Raw genomic sequence first — 27,960 nt, 5'->3', positions numbered from 1 at the left:
TAACTTGTCCAACTTCCCAACATTGTGTTTCAAAGAACACAGCTCTTAATTAAACCAGGGAGACAGCTTCCTATGAACAATTTGTTTCTTTTTCAATGGGACCAGTAGAGGGTTTTTTTTACGGACGAACCGGGCAAACCGGTTACGCGATTATTTCGAAAAACTCTGCAAATTATTCTTGCACCTTCCTCAAAAGGTTGCTGTCGTAAAAATGGACGACATGGATACGACAGACTTCCCTATTTCCTCTGCTTATAAAGCTGCGATCTAATCCTGTTTACATGAAATAAGCCTGGTCGCGAGCAGGCTTAAGCTTGCACACATGTTGTTATGACAACAAGTCCAGGATGAGTTTTGAAGAACCGAACAATCCAAGATCATGCCAAATTGTCAACAATCAAATCCAGCTAACTGAGTTAGCGACGTACGAAGAACAGACCCCAGGTTTTTGTGCAGAATACAGAAGCTGATGAGGAGGCTGAAGGTGCCAAGGCGAGACAAGGGAATCCAGAAGACAAGAACTTGATCACAAACAGGTAAGGCAGATGAAGAACGCTGGAACCCTACTCACTCAAATGTCTTTCACAAATTTGGCACCAACTGACAGAACAACAGCAGTATATAAAGGCAGGAGAACAGGTGAGTGGGATGACACTGATTGAGCTGCTGCAGGAGGAGGACAACAGTTGCAGCAGATGACCCTGACTGCAGTGTTGTGCCATCAAGCCATGAGGAAAAATTAGACTGAGTTGGAAAACAAACGGAACAGGACACTTTTACTGGCACCAAGGAACTGCCCCCCTCAGCAGGGCGCTGCTGCTATAAAGCCAGGCTACACCTCACTTATCATTTTCTTGCCTGTGAACTCTCGAGGAGAGGGTCCGTGCTGGGGAGACCAGCCACCCATGAGGGCCGCGTAGGACTCAAAGACTCACAAGCATCTGCAGGGTCGACCAAGCTGAGTAAAGTGTGCTTTCTGTGACACTGACATCATAATCAAATCACTGGTGGTCTGTCTAAGCTCTGCAGGGGAGAGCTGACTTGAGACAACGCGTAGCAGTCTCCTTTCCTCGGCAGGCCAAGCTGAGACAACAGCTACATTTCGGCTAGCCCATAGCCGCGTGCCCGCTGCTAAGATAAGAGGCTTTCCCTTGGAGTACTTCAACTGCTCTCAACTGTATGCCCAAAGTGAACCGAACTGACGCTGAGGCACCAACAGGTTTGGCAGAGAAATAAACAGGGAATTATTATTATGTTATTATTTAGAACGGTTTACTTAATACATTTTCACAGCATTTTTCAAAGGTGTTGAGCTAACCAACATAGCTTCCACTAGCTTCTTTGAAATCATGCCATGCTGATGTAATTCGAGTGTGTATTACGGTTATAACAAACTATATTTCCATAAGGGTTTTATATATTGATGAGATATTGATGTTTGTGCTCATTTCGACCAAATTTACGACCTTTTTAAAATTAACGCCAAATGTCCACTAGCCTAATGCTATTAGCTTCCGGATAACAGTTGCTCTTCCCGGATACGCGACTATGATTCGTTTCAAACATAAGGTTTGTTTAGTTTCGCTCCACCATCGTTCGATAGTGCTACAAGCATTATTCCCACATTAATACCGAACATTAATGTTGATTTAATTGTGTTTTTGTAAAACTTTAGGATTAACCAATTTTAGCAAATGATTGCTACAGCGACCTCTAGCTTCCCAGAAGTATAATCACATTAATAAAATTAAGTGTTCTAAAGTTTGATTATTACTGAGAAAATCATTATTTAAAATGTTATTTATCAAATAATGTTTGTTTAACTTAGGATTTGCATTGTGAATGTGTTGAAACACATATCAAATGGTTTGAATTAGTTAAGCTAATTTAACCTTGTTTCATGTTCTTTAAGATAAACTTTTGTTATTTAACTTAGATCTGCAGTGAACCAGATTTCACTGAATCATTTTGATGATGATGAGCCAATTTTATTTTTTCTTTTAATTATTTTGTGTGTACATAGTTCCTTAGCTTCTTTTTATCTTAATTTTGCTTAGTAGTTTTAGTTAAGTTTCACTAGCCTTGAAAAGAGGATTTGTATAGTGTGAAAATATAGTGTTAATTCAGATAAACAACATTCTATAGTGATCCTCTCTAGATGTTCATTTTACTTATGTTAATAAATTCTTGAACTTATAAAGAAGCCACTAATTTATTCTATATGTGTGCAGAGTTTGCTGTTAAAAGAACGCCAGTGCTCGAATTATTCCTTTCAACTATTGTCCCAATATCAGCCCTTGAGCTGAAATTCACCGGACAATACCTAACAGACAGAGTTATTTATTAAACATTAAATAACTTTAAACAGTGTATAATAGCACAACAGCAGGTTGCAGGAAGAATGAGAGAATTATGCAGTCAGCAGGGCCAACATGATACTGCACTTGTAACATTCTCCTTCCATTTTGGGATGACAGATTGAACCAGCGGAGGACCAAGTGAAGGAGTTTAAGTATCAATAGGCGGGTTGTTGCTGCGTCTGAATTGAAGTGGACGCTGTACTGGTTGGTCATGGTGAAGAGAGAGCTGAGTCAAAAGGCGAAGCTTTCAATTTACTTGTTGATCTATGTTTCTACCCTCATCTATGGTCATGAGCTTTGGGTCGTGACTGAAAGAACAAGATTACGAATACCAGCGGCCGAAATGAGTTTTCTCTGCAGGGTGTCTGAGCTCTCCATTAGAGATGGGGCGAGAACCTCGGTCATCCAGCAGGGACTCAGAGTAGAGCCACTGCTTCTCCACTTGGAGAGGATCCAGTTGAGATGGTACGGGCATATGCCAGTTATAATGCTTTTAACCTCTCTACAACATTATCATTGACCCTTTTAGTCTGTAGTCTTTGTATTTTTTTTATCTGCAGTGATATTTCTTAACAAACCTCTAAGCTCTTCATAGAACAGCGTACATTATTCAGAGCTTACGTTGCACAGGTGGAATCTTCTTATATGCTCTCTGAAGGCAATTGGTTTCACAGGATTTTATTTAAAGGTATTGAATTAATGGAGCTAAATACATAAGTACATCCCACTTCTCAGAACTGTATATATACAAAATCTAGACACCCCTGGATAATTTTCCTTCCACACTAATTGTGTGCTATTTTGTGTTGGTCTATCACTTTAAATCATAATACAAAGTAATGAAGTTTGTAGCTGTAATATAAAAATGTGTGAAAAAAATCAGGCATGAATTCCTTTTCAAGCCTAAATTGCCTAAATTTATCACCTTTCAACAATAAAACAACTATGCATCAAATACGAGTAAAGTACAATTGAAACCAGAAGATTAGACACACACACACACACACACACACACAATATACAGCCTTCAGCTGATCCAGAATGCTGCAGAAAGAGTACTGATGAAAATCAACAAGAGGGATCATATTTCTATTTCTGGGGATGATAATGCAAAGAAGGATTTTACATAAAATCAAGAACATTGTGAACAATCCTGAACATCCTCGTCACAAAAGAGAGTCTCTTCAGTCAAAGGCTTCTTCAGATTGGTTGTAAAACGGACTGCTGCAGCAGATCTTTCCTGCTCACAACCATCACCATCTTTAATAACTCTTTGACGAAACCAGTTACATCAACATTTAATTTCCCTTTGGGATAAATAAAGTTTTTTTTTCCCGAATTGAATTGAATAATAGGAATGTCAAAAGAAACCAGCCAAGATATCAGAAAGACAATCATGAACTTGCACATGTCTGGCTCATCCTTGAGTGTGATTTTTAAATGACTCAAGGTGCCACGTTTATCTGTTCAAACAATTATACACAAGTCTAAACACCTTGCAACTGTCTATCCATCATATTACTCAGGAATGAGACAGGTTCTGTGTCCCAGAGATGTACATTAGTATGTACATTTGGTCTCAAATGTACATACTAAACCAAGAATAAAAGCAAAAGACCTTTTGAAGCTGCTGGCTGAAGCTGGTAACATTGTATCATCATCCACAGTGAAACGAGTGCTGTACTGACATGAACTGAGAGGTTACTTTGCCAAGAAGGAGCAATTATTCCAAAATAAACACATAAATGCAAGATTACAGTTTGCAAATGCGCACAGGGACAAAGACGTTAGCATTTGGAGCCATGTCCTGTAGTCTGACGGAACTAAAATGTAACTATTTGACCAAAATGACCATTGTTACAGTTGGAGGAAGAAAGGGGAAGCTTTCAAGAGAACATCATCCCACCTGTGTGTGGGTGGCAACATCATGCTGTGGGATTGTTTGGCTGGAGGAGGGACTGGTGCACTTCACAAAATAGATGGGATCATGAGAGAAGCACAATATGTGGAAATTCTGAAGCAACATCTAAAGACATCATTAAGAAAGTACAAGCTTGGGTGCAAATGGGTCTTCCAAATGAACAATGAACCTAAGCATACAGGCAAACTGGTTACAAAGTGGCTTAAGGATAACAAAGTCAGTGTTTTGGAGTGGCCATCACAAAGCCCTGAACTCAATCATGTTGAAAATGTGTGAAAAGAGTTGAAAATGCATGTGCGAGCCAGGCAGCATACAAAGTTGGCTCAATTGCACCAGTTCTGTCAGGAGGAATGGACCAAAGTTCCTGCCAACCTTTGTAAAAAGCTTATGAAAGGATATCCAAAATTTCTGACCCAAGTCATACAGTTTAAAGGAAAGGGTATCAAATATCAATATTAATTTTGTGTAAACCTCTGACCTTCAAGAAAGTCATAAAACATTGTCTAAAAAATTATCACTCCCATTACTCTGGAATTTAGAGAGTATGAATAATTTTGGTAATCCTAACCGACCTAAGACAGGAAAGGTTTATTCAGATTTTATGCCTTACAGTGAGAAAAAAAGCTGATGTGTCTTTTCATATAGTATATCTAAACTTTTGCTTTCAACTGTATATCAAAGGAAAAGTTACTTCATTTCAGGACCGTTTCAGTCCTGATGCACTTATTTAAAATCAGTTTACAGCTTTGCTACTCACAACATAGTAACCATCAGGGATTTTGCTGAGTGAACTAACTATGCCGACATCAGAGATGGGGTCCATAGGCAGCTTGTTGCTCTCTTCAGACATGTTGAAGATCTGTTAAAGAGGGGAGATGAGCCTCGTTATGCATTTTCCGTTGCAAGTGAAAAAAATACACCTTTTATATATATATTTTTGCTGACAGAAAAATATTTAAAAAAGAACATCCATCATAAAAAACAACTGTTTTTAAAATTTAGCAGTAAATACAATAGTAAATGCAGAAAATGTGAATGACAATTAGTTTTACATCCTTTACAGTGCTGACCTGCAGGATGGACGTGGTCTTTCTTAGTCTAAATGGCTACATTATTGACTTCCTAATGAGCCCTATTAGGCTCTAGAAGAAAAAGCGGCAGCCTAATCCAGGATCAAATGACAAGTGAGACGAGTGACAAACCGGCATTCGAAGACCACCGTCTGACTTCACCAAATCACAGATTAGGGGGGAGCGATCACATATTTTCAAGGAAGTCCCAATCAATTGCTATCTGTTTCTGTCCAAGGGAATTTTTGCCTAATGGATATGCAAGCCTTTTTGCTGGGTAAGTGGCTTTGCAAAGGTTCTCTTATGCAGTTTTATTAGATTAGGTCTAAAGCATTCTTGCACTAACTGACAAAGTTGCAGCATTCAATCTTTATATTTGCAAAATCCATTGCAATTAAGCTGATCAAATTAGAGGATTTACTCCAGAAACATGCTGTCTCGTTAACAAATGCTAGATAGCTGTACTTATTCAAATGAAACCGAATGGTCGTTTAGCCAATGGAATGAAAGATATCTTTATAACATTAATTTGTTCAAATTAGACATTTTTTCTCCAAACCCAAATCAGTGCTCAGACAGAGAAAAAGCATGAAAAAAACATGGTAACTTAATCCTCTGTGTTGAAGCCCATATATGATATTATAGAAGTCTCAGTAACACAAAAAATAATATTATTGTTTCTTGTGTCATTTTAGGTAATTTTTTGGGGAGGACTCCAAAACACTCCAAAGCTTTAGCACTATGTATGGTTTTCCATGTAGGAAATGCACTAAATAAAGAAGAAAGCACCAAGACTTTAAGTTAATGTATATAATGTCAAAAATATATAATTTGATCAAATCAGTTGCATATATTTTGATTATTATGTTCATTCTGGGCATCTTCACTGTTTTTGTACACACTAGGTTAGATTTCAATAAATTCAGATGATGTTTTTGTCTGAACAGAAAACTAGAATTTTCTACGAGGGGAATAGATGGATCCCTATAAGTGATCTACAACAAAGTAAAACTAAACCACTGAAGCCTGTTAAGGTTTGACATGGGGCTACTGCAACTACTCAACATAATCAATGACACTAACTCTAATAATGTACTGACACTATTATATTTAGCTGACATTTTTGTAAATTTTTAAACAAAAGTTACATTTGTCTTCTTTCAATGTGTGTGTGTGTGTGTGTGTGTGTGTGTGTGTGTGTGTGTGTGTGTGTGTGTGTGTGTGTGTGTGTGTGTGTGTGTGTGAGGAGAGTCCCTGGTTTGCCATCTGTAGGTGTTCTTGGGCTGCCTACATCACTCGTGTTTAGCTCCAATCATTGGTTGCCTTCTTTTGGGCTTCAGTTTCAAAACAACCATAGTGGAAAAAAAGTGTCTGATTCCCTGTTTAAAGAGCAAAGTTACAAATGTTTTTCACAGATGCATAGTTAGTCTAAAGTATGGTATTTAAAGTAAGTCAATTATGATCTCAGGGTTTGAATGTTTTGTGAAACCCAGCCACATGATGAACAACAGAGAGATCCACAGTGGGCTCCCCATGAGCCGACAGAAAAGACAAAGCTATGATGTTTTAGAGAGGTGCTAAATGCACTGTATTAAGTCAGGCACATTTGTCTGTTTGTTCATCTACTAGACAGACACGTTGGGTGAATTAAAGCTATGGCTGTGTGCGTTAATGTGCAGCTGACCAATTGCATTTAACTTAATTTAATTTTGTTCACATTTACTTATAAAGACAATGTTAATATCTAAATGACTTACATTTTTGCTTGTTAATAATACATACAGTTAATGGGTGCAATTCATTTATTGGTTACATGGAAATGTTACATTGTCCATTATTACATTTTTAGTAATGTGTGTAATAGAAACGTTTAACATATTTTTTTTCCTTTTGTATTGCACTCATGAGTATAGCTCTATGTCTGTTCATTTTCCATCCAGTCATATCATGTTTAGCTGTCTGATTACTCAGGATTTAAAAAAAAAAAAAATTCTAAATAGATAAATAAATAATTGCTGCATTTTTTTTCCTGCCATGCAGGAATTGGCATTTTATATACATTTCAAACTTCAAAGCACAAGTCTTTGTTTACATTTTATTTTGTAGTACTCAATAACTAAAAGATACTGTTAAAAACAAAATGATAACAATAATGACTAATTTTGTAGAGAATTTGCAGCATGGATTGACTGTGACCTTAGTGAATAGATCAATAACCCTAATAAATATGGCCATTAGTTGGAGATCTGGGTTAGTGAACCATTTTGGCCACAGTTTGCACCCCCTCCATCTTTTACTGTAATTCAATCCTAGTGACGTCCCTGGCTTTTAGTGCAGTGTTTTGCGATTAACCAGCTCCAGTTTGAAATATTTAGCCGTTAACTACATGGAAGAAATATGTGATTTCCTACAATATTAAAACAAAACTTGCCACTATTTATGGCTATAATAAATGTAGGCTTGCAATAAACAAGCAATTTAATTATGCTAATATTGTGTTCATTTAGTACCTTGAAGGAAAAAAAAGAAACAGTCAACTTACATCCACAACAAAGTCGAAGGTTACATCCACGTTCAGCAGTGACTCTAACCGGGACACAAAGGTGAAGCCAAATGCCTAATAAAGTCTTCTGCGAGCTGGCAGCTGGATCTTTACCTTTTCATGTGTGAATGTCTAGCCTCGCTGAGTATTGTCACCTTTTCAGCTCAGCTCTGTGTCATGAAGCCTTGAATACCCGTGAACACTTCCGGGTAGCACCTGTTGTTAATTATTAACCTAAAAGTCCACAGAGTGACATCACAAATATCTGCTATCTAGCTCAAAGTCTCCTAATCTATGTATCTTTATTACTCGCCTGACACAGAAAGGACTGGTTCTCATAGCAGTTTGCTTTGTTAACTGCGTGGTGGCTTTATTTCTTTGCCATAACTTATACGGTCTAATTATTTGTAACTAAATTTGCGGTTGTCCTGCACTTTGACTCTCATTACATAGATATATCTATGGCGCAGGCCTCCTGACAGCTGCTTGTCTTTCTAAAAGTTATCACATGTCGTTTCTGTAATCAGATAAACGTAAGACAGAGCAATGTATTTACTTAAGCCCTTACATTATTAGCTTAGTCACGCATCTCCCTGAGCACAGAAGTTAAAAGCCTCTTTGTAGACTCTCTAAAAGACCAGCAGGCAACAGATGCTTCCCCGTCATCAGGTTTATTATTTCTACCATCACTACACCAAAGATGCCATCTTTCAGTTAATTATAAACTGAGACTTGCAGCTCCTTTCTGTTACACGGTGCCATATGCTGGTGGGTTGTTTCTTGTAGGGCTAAAACACTGCGAGCTGAATTCACTTGCATTTCTGATTATGTTTTATTATCCTGGACATTTGTCGTTCATAAATCACGTTTTTAAATACTAAGTAAGAGGCAGGGCGCACACACAGACACACACACATATTATATATATATATATATATATATATATATATATATATATATATATATGGATGGACAGATTTCAGAGATTTCACAGCAATGCTACGTAGGCCACAAAGTCTAAAATTCCTAATTTTTGATCGAAGCCATCTTTCTGTACTGGTGCTACACCATGTAGGCTAAACATTTAGATGATTTAAAGGTAATGAAAACAAAAGGGGATCATAACATGACATGTTTTGCTTGCTCACTTTTTCCAGAAAAAAGGATTTTAGCTCCAGTTGCTTCAAGCCCCTAGGCCTGCTAGTGATCGAAAGGTAGATCTTCCGAGTTCCCAGCAGAAATTACAACCTAAACACCCCCTTAAGTAGGTATTCTGACTTGTAATGTCAGAGTCAAGACCCTGAAGGTCAGTATCCAACATGGCTACTCTATAGCTATCCTAGCAGTAAAGGAGGTAGTTAAAACTCTTTTTTGGTATGTAATAATTTATTAGACGGTTTGTATCTCATTAAAGCAGTGGCACACAGTACTGTACAACATGTATGTACAATCATCTTCTTTCTTTTTCCAGCATGCAACTAGAAGCTTCTCAGCGTGAGTGTGACACAATTCCTAAATCTGAATTTTGAAATCCGAAGACAAAGTGAATGCAGCATTGATCGCACATTTAGAAACCAAGAAATTGAAGTTCTTTATAAGAATTCAAATCACAGACTTTAAGCTTCTTTTATCTGATTGCACGATCTGATGTCTGAAACAGGAATTATAAGGGCAGGTGCATCTGCTTCAAGTCAGACTAATTTATGAGAGAATAGTGTCTGGGCATAACAATGACTGGCAGCAAGACATTTATGAAGATAGCACCCTGCTGCCAAACCCTGTGCCTCCGATCACATACAACAGCTCAGGGCTGCTTATCGTCACTGATGCTGCTTTCTGTGCCAAATGATTGGAGCCCAGAAAAAGTATTTGCTGAAAGATTTCCTTTTTCAATAATCTCACTTCTTCGTCTGCATTTCCACCCCCACCCCCCCCCGCCATCTTCACCCCTACCCTCACCCCCACCTCTCACGCGCATAATCTTACCAACACATGTTACCATATCAAGGTGTTGACGGCACAACCAACCAGGAGCGTTGGATCTCCGGCGCTGCTGAGAGCAAAAGAATTAAAAGGTGTCTGCTGAAAAAAAAAAAAAAAAAAAAAAATACAACAACACAGACAGATGCTTACTCTGGCTGGGAAGAGGTGCACCTGCTAAAGTAATGGTCTAATTATGGAAGAGGTGATGAAACGCTCATTGAGAGAAACGTTATCAGCAACACATGCTAACTGTGAAAATCATCAGCTTTTACAGTGTTTTTAACGGGTGCCGCCGCGCACGCCCAGGGTTGCGGGGTACGATGAATGATGGCTGTGGCAGATTTCTGCAGGGGAGCCGCCAGCGGGAGGTGCAAGGGTGTTACGGCTGGTACTTTGAAGAGATTCATTGGAGCTGCGACTTCTGTTTTCACCTTTTGTTCGGTATTGGCTTTGTTTCAGCTAATGCGGACCCGTCTGAGCACCAGGACACTCTATAGTGTTCAAAACATCACTCTGAGCACTGTTAGTCCTGAGCTATAATTAATAGAAGTGAGACAAACACTCTGACTCCAACTTCTACCTTTTTCTAAATATCATTACGCATAAATGATGGAAGGATAAAAAAGGGAAAGGTTCTTTTTTTTATGTCTAAAGGTCATTTATTGCAATCTGTAATTTGCTGACACCAGCGAAGGGACTAAAGATGGAAATTTCTCCTGCTGCTACCCCAAGAGTAATATTATCCCTATCTCAACTTGGGAAATCTACACAGCCCCAATGTCACCCACATGAACCCATTATGGGTTATGTAGAAATCTGCAGGTCTCATTTTAAACGCAACCCCCAGCCCCTCTTGTCCTCCTCACTTTTTTTCTGTCTACACACAGAAAACCAAATCCCCGTGTCTCCTGAATGGCTTATAATAACCAGCTTTAAGAAGCCTACCCTTAGACACCCCCCCACCCCCAAAGGATACAGCCTAGCATGGCTCCATAATGTCATGCTTCCTTCTAATTAAAGGTCAGTTTAGTCTGGTCTTATTGTCGCCCTGGCTGGGAAAATCCTCTGAAACATGATGGATTGTGCAAATGTGATTTCACTTTACATTCGTGCCATCTGTTTTCTCCACTAAACCTCTTAGCTGTAAGAGTTTAAAATTTAAAAAACTGTTAGATTTATTTTCCAATTAAACATACCTGAGGTTGAAAATATATTATTTGGTTGCTTTTGTGTATGAGATTCAAAATTCTAGGATAAAGCTGAAGCTTATTTTCCTTAATTGTTGTCAAGCAGTTATGAGCTTTTGCATTTAGTCTCATTGAATGATTTAACTCATGTGAGTACCAAAAAACTAAATTTCAGAAGTTTTATTAAAAAAGTGGAATTTCATACACATATTTTGTACATAATGAGAAACTTCAAGAGTTTATTTCAGTTAATTTCTCAAGACTATGGCTTAAAGGTAATACAAATCCAGAATTTTAGGATATTACCTTGGACAACAAAAAATATTTCTATAATGGAAATACCTAAAAAAAAGAATGTGCAGGTACTGTAGGATAGGCCCATAACTCTTGTAATCCTCTTGATGGCTCTCTCCATGGGGTCAGGGAAAGTTTTTTAGCCAATCAAGCACAGTGATACCATTGTCAAAAAGCAGGTATTAGTATTTTTGGCAGTGTGGGCAGTGGCCTAATCCTGATGGTAAAAGAAAAGACCATCTTCATAAACCTTTTCAGTAGAAATGCTTTGAAATTTGATGACTGTGCTGGCTTTGGATTTAATAAAACATTGTGGATCAACACTTGCAGATGACCTTCACCCCAAAGCATCACTGACTGCGGGACCTTAAAACACATTTTAACTGGAGGAACTTGGACTCTGTGCCTCTCTACTCTTCCTTGAGACTATGTACCGTGATTTCCAGTGGAAATGCAAAACTTATCTTCATCTGAAAATCGGACTTTGGACCGCCAAACACCCATTCAGTCCTTTTTCTCATAGCTCCAGGGAATACGCTTCAGACATTTTTTTCTGGTTCAGTGGCTTTACACACAAAATTTTACTACTCTTTTCCCTTCAGTTTAACTTTCCTTTTTTGCTTTGGATACATGCCTTTGTGAACAGTAGGCTTCTTCAACACCTTTTTTGGGCTTTTTCTTGTCAGTATTTCTGTGTTATTATTATATACAAACAGAATTTAGGTTTTTCACCAGTAAGCCATATTAATATAAATAAATGTTTGAAATACATCACTCTGTGTAACTAATTTATTACTGAAATGAATTCCCTATAAGATTGTGAAATATTATTATTAAGCAGGTGCAGACCTAATTTCATTGGTACAATTTTACATTAACTTACACTTTCCCGCTCAACTTATCATCAAATATATGCTCATATATTCACTTGCATCTGTGCATGTAGACCACACACACACACACACACACACACACACACACACACACACACACACACACGAACATATACTTTCCTCCGTCTGGTGGGGAGTCTGGACTGCTCCGTCTGACTGCGCCTCACTGCCCTTGTGCAGTGGTGTGCCAGTTGTGCCTTCCCCCATTGCTGTGAATGCCACCATCTGGTGTGCCACGTGGACATCATAATCTCCCCTTAATTACATTAGCAGTGCAATCAGTTACTGCATTACAAGGCCGGGCGAAGAGCTTTTAAATCTTGGAGGAAATCATAAATAATTGCACTAAGTACCCACCGCCAGATGTGCGTGCCAACTTGGCTGGCATGAGATAAATAGTAACCTCAACAACAGCGTTCGCTTTTCGGTCTGCAAGCAGTTTTTGGCCAGTTTGATCCCGCTGTCCTTTACTCCCGTCCCTGTCCTCTTTCCATGGGTTCTCTCACTTTGTGTGTTAAAGCTCAGAGAGATCTTTACTGTGTTCAGACAGGTACTTGTTGCTCCAGTGGTTTTTCTACCGCTGTGTGACTGAAGGCTTCCAAGACACAGTTTGCAACATCCAGTCCATTACTACCTCGTCCAATCATTCTATGCAGAAGCTAATCTAATGTTTTTCTGCTTTGTTGTATGCCAAATACATTTCTTTAGGTCCTTAAAAACCTGTGCAGTTGACTGAATACTTGTGTTGAACAACAACACATTACACATTATGAGACACCTTCAGGATTTTTTTTCCCCAGCCAGAGTGAGAGAATGTTTCTTGTGATGCATGAAACTTTACTCATCTTCCGGTCAAGCATCTCTTGAACCCCCATGGAGGTTTGTAGTGACACACATCTCAATGTATCGCAAGCTAAGAGTAGATCACCCTGCGCAGAGGCTACAAGAAGCTGCTGGATGTTTGGTCACTGTAACGTGAACTCCTGGGAGGTGCATTGGGCAATGAAGGATCCTTTCAGCTGCAGTCAACCAACAGAGGCTCATGTTAAGAGTGCAACTGAGACAGATTATATAACACTAAGCAGCAGCACCGTCTACACTTCTTATTTGCCATCATCAGTCATTAATAAATCTGTGATAACGTGTGTTGCATACACAATGCATTTACATCTTTTAGAAAGATCATCTGTAGAAATGATATCCTCAATGTTGATTTCCTTAATGACTTTTCTAGTGCTCATAAAAATCAAACTAACAAAATCCTGAAGAAAGTATCAAGTTTAGTCTTGTAGGACGGCATTTTGGGTTTCCTTCTGCAGTAATTGTCTTGCTGAAAGATCTGGAGACCGCTGTGTGTTCAGAACTGGACTGCCTTTTTTTTTCAATAACAGCGTACATCTACTAGCCCTGTTCCTTAAAGAACTACTTGTTTCCTAATCACCTCAGGGGAAAAGCTTCAAATTCCTCCATTGCATATCAGTGCATTAAGGTTAAATCAGTATTTAGGTGTCACTTTGCAGGAATGTAAGAGGTGATTTTTTTTTGTTGCTTTAGTTTTGAGTTTTAAACAAATAAATATATCTGTGACTTGTATTTATCTTACCAATGTAATATTAATTGTGTAAAGCTTGTGTTTTTAATGGATTATTTTAGATCTGCCATGCATTAATGATTGTATATGCAATCCAATCAAAAATATTTTCATAAGAACATATAATAACAAAACATTGTAATTGCAATTTTTTTCTCCATTGTTATAGCTAAAGAATATTTTACCTTCATTGACACCCCAAGAGAAGATGCAAGGTTACAAGATAAGCTTTGGTCCTTATCCAATCTTGTCTGCTATAGCTTTGGTTGTTTCAGACTTTTCAATTACTGCTCTGAATGTAGAAGAATGCAATTTTGGCCAGATAGCTATGTTTTTAAGTCATTTCCTGGAAAATGAACAACAGCCAAATGCATCTACCTTATTTTAGTGGGAATCTCTCCTATCTTTCCCATTTTGTAGAATGGCTAAGTGAAATGGGACATCTGAATCACATCAAATGTATACCCCCCAAGGGGTTTCCCGTTCCCCCCAGGAAACGGGATATTCATGGCTTGCTGATTAGAAGTTCCAGACCCTCAAATTAACTTTAAAAGTAAAATATAAATGACAAAATAGCTTCAGTTACATTTGATTTATAAGACGTGTTAAAGGTGCAAAAAATTATGGCAGTTTGGATTCTATTGAAAATAATATTTTTTTTCAATATGGGATTTTTTTCCACACTGAATAAATTTAATCTGTGTGATGATAGCGCTGCAATAAAAGATGAAAATATTATTCGAGAGGTGCCAATATGTTTGTTTGGTGTCAGCTTATTTATTGCTACAGTTATTTAAGCAGCACATACTCATTGCTATAATGCGTAACAATTCACTTCTATGCTTTACGGAGCTAACAATAGATGTGAAAAAATGGAAAAATTAAGATTTGCCAGCCAAGAAAAATACTGAAAAGAAAATATTTAAGGTTTCTGGACAGTGATTGTTGAAATAACAAACAAGGATAAGGTGCCTGTTGAAAGGAACAATGCTAACACAGTGTTGATGTCGACTGATTTACAAAGACACAACTGTCTTCTACAGAAAAAAAAAACAAAGCAAGTTTAGGCTGCTTGTGTCGACTGGCATTATGGTTTAGGCTTAAATTCCATTACAAAAAAACATACAAAAACTATTTAACAATATCAAGTAGACTCGCTACTTTAAAAATTCGAAAAGGCTTTGTTAAAGTCTAAGGCAGCATAGATTCAATAGGCGTGAAAGATGGGACCTGAAAGAAGTTCTATCTAAGGGCCTTACAAAACCTGATGTTGGCCTTGGTGTTCACTGTAAGCCAAAGTGTCATAATTTCCAGGTGTTAGGTGTTGATTCTTATTTTATAATTGCTTGCGTCTATTCACTGTTTTCCATAATGTTCTAGATTCTTGGCATATAAATTGTTCCTTTGTGCTCAATTTCTTAGTTTACTACTGTGTTCCATTTCCTGTAAATAGTTTTTTATGTTTTCAATGGATTATGTGTTTTTATGTATCTCTGTTTTGCTCCTCCATGTTGCTTAGTCTCCGTCCTTACCATTTCTCCTCAGCCGACACACTTGAAGTCCGTGTCATTAACCATACCTCCCCACAGCATATAGGCTGACTGGTTTTCTTAGTTCTTTGCTGGATTTTTTTTTATTGACTCTCTGTGTGTGCTCTTTTTCTTTTCTTTTTTTTGTCCTGCCTGTTCTCCATACCTACATTGTTAGTTCTGCTTAGTCCTCTTATTAAAACCTGATCACTTCACCAATCTGAATTTGGAGCTATTCCTAAACTGAACCATGACACAAAGTCAATCCTCAAAGGCAATCCTCAATGTCATGGAGTGGTTTGAAAAAATACAATTTCAGTTGCACCAAAATGGCTCTGTGTTGTACATAGTGTAGGAAAGTAAGAAAATATGGCTATACACTATGGGGGCCAATTATCTGGAGGTTGGTATCTGATTTCAGATTCTACCAAACTAAAGAGACTTTTCATTGTTTCTTAGACAGCATTTGAACACCTCTTGATCTAAAATACCTTGAATGGACAAAGTAGAGATGGATTGACTGAAAATGAATTTTTTTATACATATTTAATTTGATCTGTGATACACAAAACAGCATTTTCTATACCTTCCATATTAGCTGGACAGTCACACTTGTCTTAATCTGTGATTGTCCAGATGGTATGTAAGGCATAGAAATTGTTTGTTTTTTAAAGAAAATGTTTAATTTGTCATTTGTTTTTCTTTATTATTGTGTGCGAAAGGAGGGAGAATGCAGAGCAGCATTCATGAAAAGAACCGCCACTGACTATAAATGAATACCACAGAAAAGGGCTGTCTGATGCTCTTCACTGCTCAGGATGAGTTTTGGTATTTACAACAAAAAGTGTCAGTCCATAGTTGCATGGCAATTTATATAGTCAATAAATTTATATGAATTTATAGGATCTTTAACAGAAACCAGAGCCCCCCATATCGCCTGTTTTTTTTTTTTTTTATAGACATGCCTTCTGCACAGCGTAAATAAGATATAAATGCATGAAAAGACACCTTGACAATCGTGCTGCTAAATGGAGATATTGATATTAACATTTGCAATGTCCATCTCAATTTGATCACAATCTGGACTTCAAACTGCAATTTAAATGAATGTGTGTCTTTCAGTCTAAACAATTTGAGGATAAAAACACAGCGGAGAGCAGAAAAATAATTCCAGGTATTGGCTAAATTTGTCTTATCATTTATCATAATTTCACCATCCACTTTGTCACGGCTTCAGCTTTTAAGGAAGATAGATGATCCAAGATGTTGTCCCCCTCTTTCATACTCTTCGTGCTCTGGGAAGTGTGTCCAATATGGACTTACTTGAGCTCATAGCAAAATTGCTAGCCTTCGTTTGTCACTACTGGGACAATCGCAGGCTTCTTGCATGCTTTTCTACATGCTGTGCAGGGACATCTGGCATTTTCTGACCTGTAACCTATATGATTAAAGATTAATTTCATTATCAACCATATTGGTTACCAACAATTCTGGTAGTGCAAGGTGTCAAGTTGTTACATGGCTTTGTAGGTGACTAAGTGGGTAAAATTTGTTATTCAGTGAGTTTGTTTGAAAACACCACAATGTCAGAATAGTACCATTAAGGGGCATGACTTGGATAGATGTGGCATTTGCTCTGCTACCTCCCTGGGGGCTATATGCTGAGGTGGTCCCCTCCACAAGGGCAACCATTAATTTCTGAGAGGAATATTCCCATGGTGAGGTGACTTGTTTAAGAAGGTCCTGCTCCAGTGCAGACACCTACAACATGAAAGTTCAAAAAAGTGCTGACTTTCCTGAGCTCAGCTGCGAAGAGCCATCTGCTCCCGAGTTATCTTGCTAAAGAAGCACGGAAGGTCCACAGATTTAAGAGAGGCAAGTGATCTAAACTCCATATTTTCTGACATTGCCAAGATTATACCATCTACAGGGCCTTTTGCAAGGTCATTTAGAGGAAGTTTTAATTACAGCTTTAAGTCTTTTGGGGTATGCTTCTAATATCCTTGCACATCTGGAGGCAGACATTTTTGCACATGGTTTTGCAAAATTGCCCATGCTCAGTCCATTTTAATGGAGAGCAAATTTGAACACCACTGTTTAAGTCTTGCAAGCAAATTTTCAAATTGTAGATCTGGGTGTATGCTTGATACTGTTGTCCTACTGGAAGGTGAGCCTCGAGTACTTCCAAGTCTGTTGTAGCCTCTAACAGGTATTCTTTCAGGGTTGGCCTCTATTTAGCTCCATTCATCTAATTATCAACCAGACCATTTTCCTTGCAATGATCAGAACTGCCTCCAATCACAATCAAAATTTATTGACAAGCCAGAACAAAAGCAAGCCGAAATAAAACAGAAGTAATGAGACTATTTTCAAAATGTAAGGAGTAGAAAGTACAAATAATTCCATGGAAATTTTAAGGAGTAGAAGTAAAAAGCAGGCAAACTCCAATACAGTATAAATAACCAAAATTTCTACTTAAGTAAGTTACTTGACTCCTCTGCTGTATACTGTGATGAAATAACTACTTCTTTGGTGACTTCTGAACACAGTTAGATGCAGTTAATTTTATTTGATCATGTCAAGGTGGTTGAATACAAATATACAAAAATTATACACTTTTCAGGTTTGTATTTCTAAAACAAAACTCGATCAATTTACGAATACGCACCTCTTCATGTTTGTACATTAACCGTACCTTAAATATGTAAAACAATTTAAAGGGGACAGATACTGTAGCGGGGCAATGTACAGTTTAGAAGAACAGCTTATTCTTGTATTTGTTTACCTTCATAGAGTGATCCCCAGATCCATTACACACCCAGGACTCTGTCACTTATCTCCCTCATATGTTTGTATGTGGTGTTCGCTCCTGTGTGCTGATTTAGAGGGAACATTTTATCACAGCTAGCCAAGAGAGCCTGGTCCACCAGGGAGCCCAGCATTTTATAAGGGTATAAATAATCAATGACACTGAATCTGTAATAGGCTGTAATGCTGTTTGTTAACTCCAACATTCCACCCCTCCCCCGCTTGGGATGGGATGTTTGTTGCTCAGACAATGGAAATGAATTGCCAGGGCTAATTGACAAAGCAGCAGAATCCCCTTGTAAGCTGTGACAGTTTATTTTGCTGTTTCTTTTATTGTCTGTGAGCCAGCCTTAAATCATGCAATGAGGCTCTTTTCTGATTTGTTTTGAACAGACTAAGTCTACACCTGATTGTGATTCATGAATGTATCATAAATTTTGTAAAATAGTTATATTTCTCTAAAATCACTTCATAAACCGATCAACCGTAAAGAAAAATGCTCAAATAGGAGAAAAAAAAAAACTATCTATTTGTAGGAAACACATTGTTGTCAGTGAACAGATGAAGAAATCAACATTAACATAAAAAAACAATACTGAATTTTTTTATTTATTTTCAGTTCCCATAATGTTTCTTTATATAAAGCACCAAAATAAGTTTAATCACCCTCCCTCCAATCCTGTATGCATGTACACACCCACATCCAAACATGATACATATTTTGAGCCTCTCCCCTCCCCCAGTAGTCACCCATGAGACTCTGATTTCCATTATTATTAATATCTGCCTGTTTAATTTTCAGCTCTGTCATAATGTGTCGGCCTAAACTACAAGAGACAATCCCTTATTGATTACTTTCCCAGCAGCCCCGGCGCATGCCCCAGCTGATCACGCCTCTCATGCACAGACATCTCATGCATTTCAGATAATAAGCCCCTGCTCTGGAGTTGAAACAAATTGGATGTGCAGTCAGTCACTGTCCAAGTAAATCATGTTGCAGTCTGTCAGTGGACTAGGCTTGGATTATCATCTTATCCATGCGAGGCAAAATATTAAAAAAAAGTAGAAAATATGCCATGAGCACCTGTTATGATGGCATGGTGATATAGGCTTGCAGAAGTATTCATACCCCTTGAAGTGTTTTCCATTTAGTCACAACTCAAAGACTTTTTCGCCAGACCCGATTCAGCAGACTTTTTTTTGTGTGAAAAACATGCTGTTTTCCCTCCGCGTCACAGTCAAGTGCTACATAGTATTGGTCTATCAGATAAAACCCCAAAACAATCTTTAAAGTTTGTGTTTACAACATGTCTATAATAATAATAATAATAATAATAATAATAATAATAATAATAATAATAATAATGATAATAATAATAATCTTTAAAGAGTACGAAACCATTTGAAAGTGTATGAGTCTGACATTGTTATCCTTAATTAGCCCATCGATCCCCATATGTTACTAGAAATAATACTACAAGACAGTGTGAAATATTCTAAATGAATTGAATATTATAAGTTATTTTGACAAAGCTTGAAGACTGAAGCATTGTCTTTCAATTTCACAGTAGAAATGTACAGACTAATGTAATAAGAGCCAGAAATGGACAAAAAAATATGTGAATATTGGAATAAAAAACTATCAACAATTGGACAAAATTCTAAGAATCCATATCATGTCCCGTGTCTTGACATCGCATGTCTTGACGGTTGTCGGAAGGTTTCGGTAGATGATGCTAGAAACATAATACCTTGCGCACATGTACATGGATGGGAAATGCATCCTGTTTTTGGAAACAACGCTGCTATTGTATTCTCGTTCTTAGAATTCTGCAACAGGGAGACAATAAAGCATCATGTCACAACCAAAACTGACAGTGTTTTACATTCAGTGCTCTTTCACCAGAGAAAAATAAAAAGACGTTTTTTTTTTTTTTTTTTGGAGATGCACAGGAAGGCATGATTAATAATACATCAGGATTATATAGCACAGACTGTGCTGTGCTGGCTTTAATAAGTCCATGGAGGGAAAACAATCCCAGACAAGGAAAACAACCCCACTCACTGCCTGAAAAACATCTGCATTTTAACTCCAACAAATCTGCACAACCCCCTCAGTATTAGTTATGTTGTTTTGGGGGTTTTATTTATTGAAAAATACCTAAATGTAACTCAAGTTCTGCTGTGAATCTCCAGTGTTTCAAAGACTATACAAAAGATGTTTTATCCAAGAAGCACACCTGAGCTACAGTGGTTTGCTAGGAAACCCTGAGAAGTGGAATAATTGGCACCCTAGTGTAAGTTTCCCTCTGTTTGGTGCCAGCTGTTTAAAATATGGATGATATTGTTTTCATTGCATGGCTCTTATTGAGTTCTGCTCGGGCTGCGCAGAATAATCCTCTGACTTTGACCTTTTCTGGCACGTGGGGGAAAAAAAAGTAAATAAACAAGGCACTGATGTATTTCTTCTGTTACCAGAGGAGCTGTGCAGCCGGTTTTCCGTAGACTGCGCTCAGTTGTCCAGATTCAGAGAGCTGTCTGCAGTCTCACCACTCTAACTGAGGAGGAGTACTGAGAAGCCCTTTTTTTTCTGTAGAACAGCCAGAGAAATAATGGATAGTGGGAAAGAAGGAAAAAAAAAACCTCATTGACAACTGTGATCAGTGTATATTGTCTTGTATCTATTGGCAGACTTCACTGGCTGACGAAACTCAAGGCTGTTCCCAAGAAGATGTTCTGCGCAAAGTGTTTTGTTTTTCTTTTAGGAAAATGGCTTCCTGTGGAGGCACCAAGTATTTGTAAGCTTAAAAAAACATTTTGGAATAGAGGATTACAGGCATAGCCCTGCAAAGGCCCCCTTACCCCTTGAAGATTTTTCACTTTTTTAAGTAAAAGGTAGAGTCTGCAATTTTTCCAGATATGTAAATAGGAACTCTGCGCATGCACAAGACCATCTTACCTGCTCTTTCATTCCTCAGGGGCCGGGATACTGCAAGAAATTTTGGGCCCCATGAAAAAAAAATCTAAATCATCGCAAAGGCTCATATATTTATATAATCTTTCTTTTTTGGTGCCCCTGTCAGTCAGGGGTTCTTGGAATTGTCCTAATTTTTCACCCCTCTACTGCGCCCCTGCTCAAAGGGATCATGTGAAAAAATCTTTAAAATACACTTGTCTTATTTCTTTCTTTTGATGCCTTCCCTTCTTTCAGTTTGCTTTTTGCAACTCTCAGCCATTTTCAAAGTACACAGTGAGAGCAGCTGAGCTACAATGAGCGGCTCACTCCAAAGCTAACTGGATATATAAGCACCAGAAGTGTGTATGCACAGCAAGTATGCAGAAGTTAGCAAAGAACGTGCACGCACACTGTCGTTACGTGAGAACGTCACAATGATCGGCATGTGGGACAACCAATAGATAAGGTGATACCCCTGGAACTTGAGGGACAGAGGGGGGCGTGGGAAGAACCAATCCTCCAATCCTCCATTCAGTCTGATTGGAGTTTTTACAGGCCTGCAGCTGTCACAGAGGTCTGATTTGTTTCATTCCCTTTCCTGTATACATAATATAGACTACTCTCAGAATTGAAGGACCTTCCAGTATAACAAAAAGTGTTTCTGAACAGGATTACCATTCCCATTGTCGCTACTTTGGGCTGTAGTCATGCTGGAAGGTATAACTCCATCCCATTCCCAGGTAGCCTCGAACAGATTTTGCCACCTTGTATTTAGTTCCATCCTTCTCTCCATGAACCCTGGTCAGCTTTGCTGATTCCCCGCCCCTACTGAAGAAAAGCATCCCCTAAGACAATGCAACCAACACTAACTTGTACAGTGGGGATAGTGTGTTTAAGGTAATATGCAGTGCATTTTGCATTAGCAACAAAAAGCTCGATTTTGGTCTCATTTGGCCAGCATACCTTCTTTCAGAGGTTTGCCAAGTCTCCTAGCAAACTGTCAACACCATTTCTTGTGCTGTTCTTTCAGTAAAGTCTGTTTTATTGCTGCTCTTCAATAAACCCTTCATTTGTGGATAGCATTGCGACTTATAGTCCTGTAAAAAAACATCCCTCCACCTAAGGTGTTGATCCCTGCAGCTCCTCCAATGTTACCATGGACATCTTGACTGGATCGCTGATTATCGCTCGCCTTGTCCGGCCTATCACTTTAGGTATGCTGCCACGTTACAGTTGTACCATCGTCTTCCAGTTTAGAGATTTTCAGAGTTTTTGATATAGTTATAAAACATAACCTTGCTGTAAACATTTATATCAATCAGTTGTCTATTGCATCCCTTTGTCTTTACTATACTGGTAGTTTATTAATGTTCTCTGGGAAACCTTTGAGTCCTTCACAGAGCAACTGGGTTATATACCAATGGTAAATAATATACAGGATCCAAATTCCTCTACTCAAAGACAATTTCCTATTTACCATCAGGTGTATTTAAAATGCATTTGCTTGCACTGGATTTATATGGGTGTCAGATTTAAGGGGGCTGAATACAAATACACTCCAGACATTTCAGGTTTTTCTTTGTAAAATATCTAAAACCGTATTGATCTTAATTCTCCCTTAACTTACCAATCATGTAGTATCTTGAGTTGGTCTGGTTCAGTTACACTGGTATACATACAAGTTTGTGTTTGTGCTGTGACAGAATATAAAAATGGTGTAAGGGGTGGTAATACTTATAAACTGACCCATTTTGATTGATTTGGGAGGTAAGAAAAATAGAGCAGCTTCTTTGTAGCTTTAGTCAAATGAGGCACAACTATTTCTTTGATTGCTGTGATTTCAATTGTGATTCCTGCATAGCGACCACAATGATCACAGATATGACACTAGACCTTAAGCTCATTGCGTTATTGCATTTATGACCATCTATTATTAAGTTTTGCATAAATGCATATATCAGGACAATGATTAAATTTACATCCTCCTTCTGATACACTGCCACCTTAAATCATGCAGAGATGTGATAATTACACACACGGGGCCAAAAGGGCCCATCACTGCCACTTTAAATCCAATGAACGCCATGACCTGATCACTAAAATTGACCATCTATCAGGGTCACTGAGGAGCCAAATGCTGCTCACTGCTGCTTATAACTCCTCTTGATCATTGCTAATTACACGACGCTCGAGAAACCGATATTCTGGGTATTCAGAGTGGAGCTGCCAACTATTTAAAGAAGAGTGTTTTGAGATTATTTGGTTTTCAGAAAGATGGAGAATGCATTGTGATCTGACAAATGCTGAAAAGAACAACAATGTGTTGAAGGATGGTGCAGACAGAGCCCACAGGTCCAATTAAAAGGAAATATCACTGTAAATTAATATACAGTTGCTCAAGTGATCATCTTTTTTATATGATCAAACAGTTTTATCCCATGTCAGACAAAGCTAGTATTCTGGATGTCTCCAATCACAGGACTCACATGGTCACTGATTGGTTTAAGGGTTTTAGTGAATAATGAAATTCCCAGCTGAAATCAACACAGCTGGAAAAGTGTACTTTCAGTCTACCACTCCCACACCTGTACAGTGTCTTGTTTCTTAAAAAAAAAAAATCAACTCATCCAGACTTCAGTACCCAACTGGCCCACCACAAACTACCCCTGTGACAAAAAAAGATAGATTTTTTTTTCCTTATTTTGTCAGAATCAAAAAATCTGGATTTTCCCCAAATTCATGCGCTCTCAACTCTCTCTCTCTCTCTCTCTTCCTTCTCTCGTCCTCATCCTCTCTCTTCTCCATCTCTCCAGTCTCTCTCTCTCTCTCTCCCTCTCTCTCCGTCTCACTGTCTTAGTGTGGACTGCTCAAGACTGCTTCATTTTAATTACATATGGATATTTGTAAATTATAAAGCACAAATTTATAACCCTGTAAAATAGTTACGTAGGTGTTAGAAATAAAGATGTATTTGATGAAAAAAGATTAAGATCTACTCAAGGGAGTTCAACCATCTGGTCTTGAATTCCATTTAATCTTAAAGTATATTTAAAAATTAATTTTGCCACAGATGTCTCATATTTGTATGACCAGTAACCACAATTTAAATAGGCCCAAATATGCAAATACCGCAGAATCATAATGCAACCTTTTTACCCGCTCACAACTCCAAATTACTGCTGCCTCTGCCAGCATTCACTCCCCATTTCTTTTCTTAAAGCGTTCCGAACTGAAGCATTCACTGGGGCAACAAGTCATTGGGAAAATGCACAATTTATTGAAATTTTATGGAGGGACTCTTACTCCCTCTCACCACCTCACAATTACGTAAAAGCCATCTTAGCCCTTGTGTAATCCATTTTATAGTAAGTCATTTATGACTCTGGTCGCAGAGGGGATGCCTCTCCCGCCGCAAACACCCGGCAACATGTGTGGATGGCATGAGTACGAAATCCACCATCCGCTGAAGGGCACAGCTTTCATCAAGACGGGCTTTATTTTTACTTCATATAGAGCACATCATAAAAAGTTTCAGTCCTCCTTTAGATTTGACTTGTTTCATTACAGGATCACTCTTTTTATGGCGCTGAATGGAACTAAGAGAACGGAGGCTATTTTGGTTTTTTAGATATTTTTTTTTTTATATATATATTGCTCCAAAACTTCTACTTCAGATGGCTCAGAGAAAGAGGAACGCTGACAAACAGGACAAAGAGACAGACTGAGTGGTTGTGAGCCGGCCATTGTCTTTCCTGAGATGAGTATTATGATTGCACCCACATTCCACTGCAGAGCTAAAACCCTTTGAGGCTTCTTGAACGTGAAATCCTACTTCTTCTTCTCTCTTTATAGTACAACACTTAGGCAACGAGTCTCTTTTTTTATTTATTTTTTTATTTTTTTTTTACCCTACCCTGAACATTGCTCACATTGCTGTTCCCTGAAGCTTGAAAGCACAACATTTCTCAGCCAGCAACTCCCAGTGGGACCAAAGCCCAGAGATGGAAATGCAAAGAATATGTTTTATTGGACAGTTGCAGACAAATAAATCTAAATATGTATTTTGGTCATGTTTGTGCGCCGGCCACATCCTGGGGGAGTGGGAATGATTATATGACATAAATAACACTGCTGTGGCACGATATGAGGTCACATGTTTACATACGCGGACCTAAGGTCAGGGAGGGAAATAATTCAAGAAGCTACGCCTCTTTCTTTGGGAGTAAACATCGTTGGGTGGCTCGCACACTCGCTCGGAGCCAATGCGTGTCCGGTGTGCCCGGACTGTTAATGAGAGCTGGAACCTCGCAGTCAGGTGAAATATACAAGCAGAGCGGGATGGGATGGCTTAGGCTCAGTGGCCTGCCTCAAAGGAAGTCAATGACAGGTGTCAATGAGAGGGCAGGCGGGGACAGTTGTGATCACATGGCCCCATGATTGACACTGCCTAACCTCAGAGGCTGGGTGGGGTGTCAGCATAGAGCAGCCCCCTATATAGCCTCAGCCTTTGTGGTGAGTTATGGATGAAAACGGCAGGTTCCACAAACCATCATATATCTCTGTTTGCATTTGGGGGTGAAAAAATGTTTAAACTAAGTGTTGTTACAGTAAAGAGAAAGTATTAAAACAATATATACCTGAAGTGACAGTAGAAAAATAAATAATGCATAATTTTGGGCGAACTTGTTGAACTTTAGAACGCTAATCCTAAAGTACACTTGCGTTAGTGCCTATTAAACTATTTGGTTTGATGATCTCCTGCAAGCTCTGCTGTTAAGGCAATTAATAATCAATCACAATCAACTTCAGAAGACTCAGAACGAAGGCCAACATTGATTTCAAATCAAACAATGTTCTAAGAGTTACAGTTAAAGAATATTTGTTCAAAAATGTATGTTTGGTTATCATTTTGGCTTTAAAATAGGATTCCAAACTTAATCCATCCAGTCTCATGCATTCTAGTGATTATTTTTGTAACAAGTAAATACAACACCTGCTGTCAAACTGTTTCCTATCTTTCCATCTGTACTGTATGTCACTTATATTGTGAATAATGCCGGTGTATAGGATGCATTTTATGGAACTCTCAGCAGCATCAGGACGACTATGGGACTTTTTCATTCCATCACACGCCATATTGACAGACCTTCTCCTGTCTTTTAGCGCAGTTCTTCGGTGGAAGAATGTGGTTTGTACTCGTTTGTACTCGTTTAAATCAGAATCAGAACTAACCCTGACCAGTAACAGGACAGCCTGTAAGCTGCTCTGACTTTATGATGCACGATTTTATATCTAAACCAATCTTTCACACATGATACCATTTACTATTTTTCAGTTGACATGTTGAGCAAAATGCAAAGAACCAGTTTATTAGTTTGTGTTGTGGGTTTAACAGTAGTTAGATGGGTTACTAACTATAGTAAAAGGAAAAATTTCTATTTTTCAAACATGTAATTTCAAACAGTCTGGTTTAATGTCAGTCCTAGATCTAAGTTCTTAAGGAAAGCGGGACATCATAGGCAGCTGCAAGGCTTTCTTCGTGGTTTATTCTCATGCACTCTGTATAACTAACTTTTTAGTAAACAAAGTTTTTTTTCCACTGCACATCTCTTTTTTTTTTTAAATTGATAAAGCAAAAATCAATATGCTTTAATAAGTCACATTTTGACCATTGAAGTATAGCTCTAATTCCATACATTTTAATATTTCCTTATATAAAACTTTTTTTTATGTAAAAGCAGCTTAAGTACAACCAGTGCTACTTGTACCTCAGTTTGAAAATAATGTATTTAGTCCACTCTTCAACCCCTCTATCAAGCAGCATGTTTTCATTCAAATTCAGTTTCTTAATCCACTGCTATATTAAACTAAACCATTGTTTTAATTATGGCTATTTATTTCTGCCTCTCAGCACTCATCTCCAGTAACAAAGCAAAGGAAACATGGTGGTCTAACTACCAAATCTCCAAGTCCTTCTTTCAAGGTGAAGCAAAGTTGGAAAACACAAGTGCTGGCTTATGGCAAACTGCACCTCAGTCACAGAATTCAGCCCCTTCTCCTTCCTGCCTTGTGACAAAGGAGCTGTGCAGAGTTTTATATTTGTCTGTCTAATTATTGCTTTTGTCTGATATGTTTTTTTCCCCCCTTCTTCCCCCGGCTGGGACAGCAGGAGAGGTGCCCTCCAAACTGCATCTCTCGTGCCTCTGACATCCACATCTGTCTGCGTGTCTGCATGGCACTTTCCCAGACATTTTTCTGGTTTTAATGAAAGAGATCTAGGAGATACACCTGCAAAAAGAAAGGTACCGTGATGACACATTTTGATTCTCATCGTGCAAGTAGAATTTCTAAGACTTTCCTTTAATCTCTGCTGTTCACTGCCTTAGATTTTGAACTACAATCAGAACGTCAGACTATTTCTTTTTAGATGAAAGCATGTGCACAAGCTCTTAAGAAAAAAGATTTAGATAGATCTACAAAACAGAGAAGCGGGCAGAATTGTAACAATAACAGTGTTCAAACTTTTTGATTTATACAACTCTTTTATAAAGGACTCAGAAATATAAGCGAAACATTTTAGTTTATTTTCATGTTGCTGAAGAGCTCCTTTTTTCTTCTTCTACCGAGAGGCAGAAAAGCTTCTGCTGCAGTGCGGTCACAAGGGGGTAGCATTGACACAGTTGTTTAAGGCCTTCAGAAGCCATCCCAGCATCAGGGCAAACTGTCTTTGATGTAATTGGGGTCCCGGACCTCTTAGAAAAGCATATATTGCTTTGTATGTGGAAATGTTCAAGGAACAATGGATTTCCATAAGTGGATGTAAAAT

The 27,960-nt window shown here is 38.3% G+C and overlaps 1 protein-coding gene across 4 annotated transcripts in view; it reads right to left on the bottom strand.

Moving 5' to 3' along the window:
* The window catches only part of mvb12bb (multivesicular body subunit 12Bb), a 65,777-nt gene extending 57,694 nt beyond the window's left edge, over positions 1 to 8,083 (bottom strand). The window contains exons 1-2 of one of the 4 annotated variants that reach the window (XM_012866322.3): positions 7,894 to 8,083; positions 5,039 to 5,140 (exon numbers count right to left, since the gene is read on the bottom strand). In XM_012866322.3, the coding sequence (XP_012721776.3) occupies positions 5,039 to 5,131 (93 nt within the window). In that variant the 5' untranslated portion in view covers positions 5,132 to 5,140; positions 7,894 to 8,083. The remainder of the gene's footprint in view (positions 1 to 5,038; positions 5,141 to 7,893) is intronic. The other 3 variants (XM_036144545.1, XM_036144546.1, XM_036144544.1) reach the window with 3 other exon arrangements.
* Positions 8,084 to 27,960: the final 19,877 nt, after the last annotated feature.

This window comes from Fundulus heteroclitus, chromosome 12 (genome assembly GCF_011125445.2).
Source record: "Fundulus heteroclitus isolate FHET01 chromosome 12, MU-UCD_Fhet_4.1, whole genome shotgun sequence".
Taxonomy (NCBI): domain Eukaryota; kingdom Metazoa; phylum Chordata; class Actinopteri; order Cyprinodontiformes; family Fundulidae; genus Fundulus; species Fundulus heteroclitus.
This window is presented reverse-complemented; position numbering and strand designations above follow the sequence as displayed.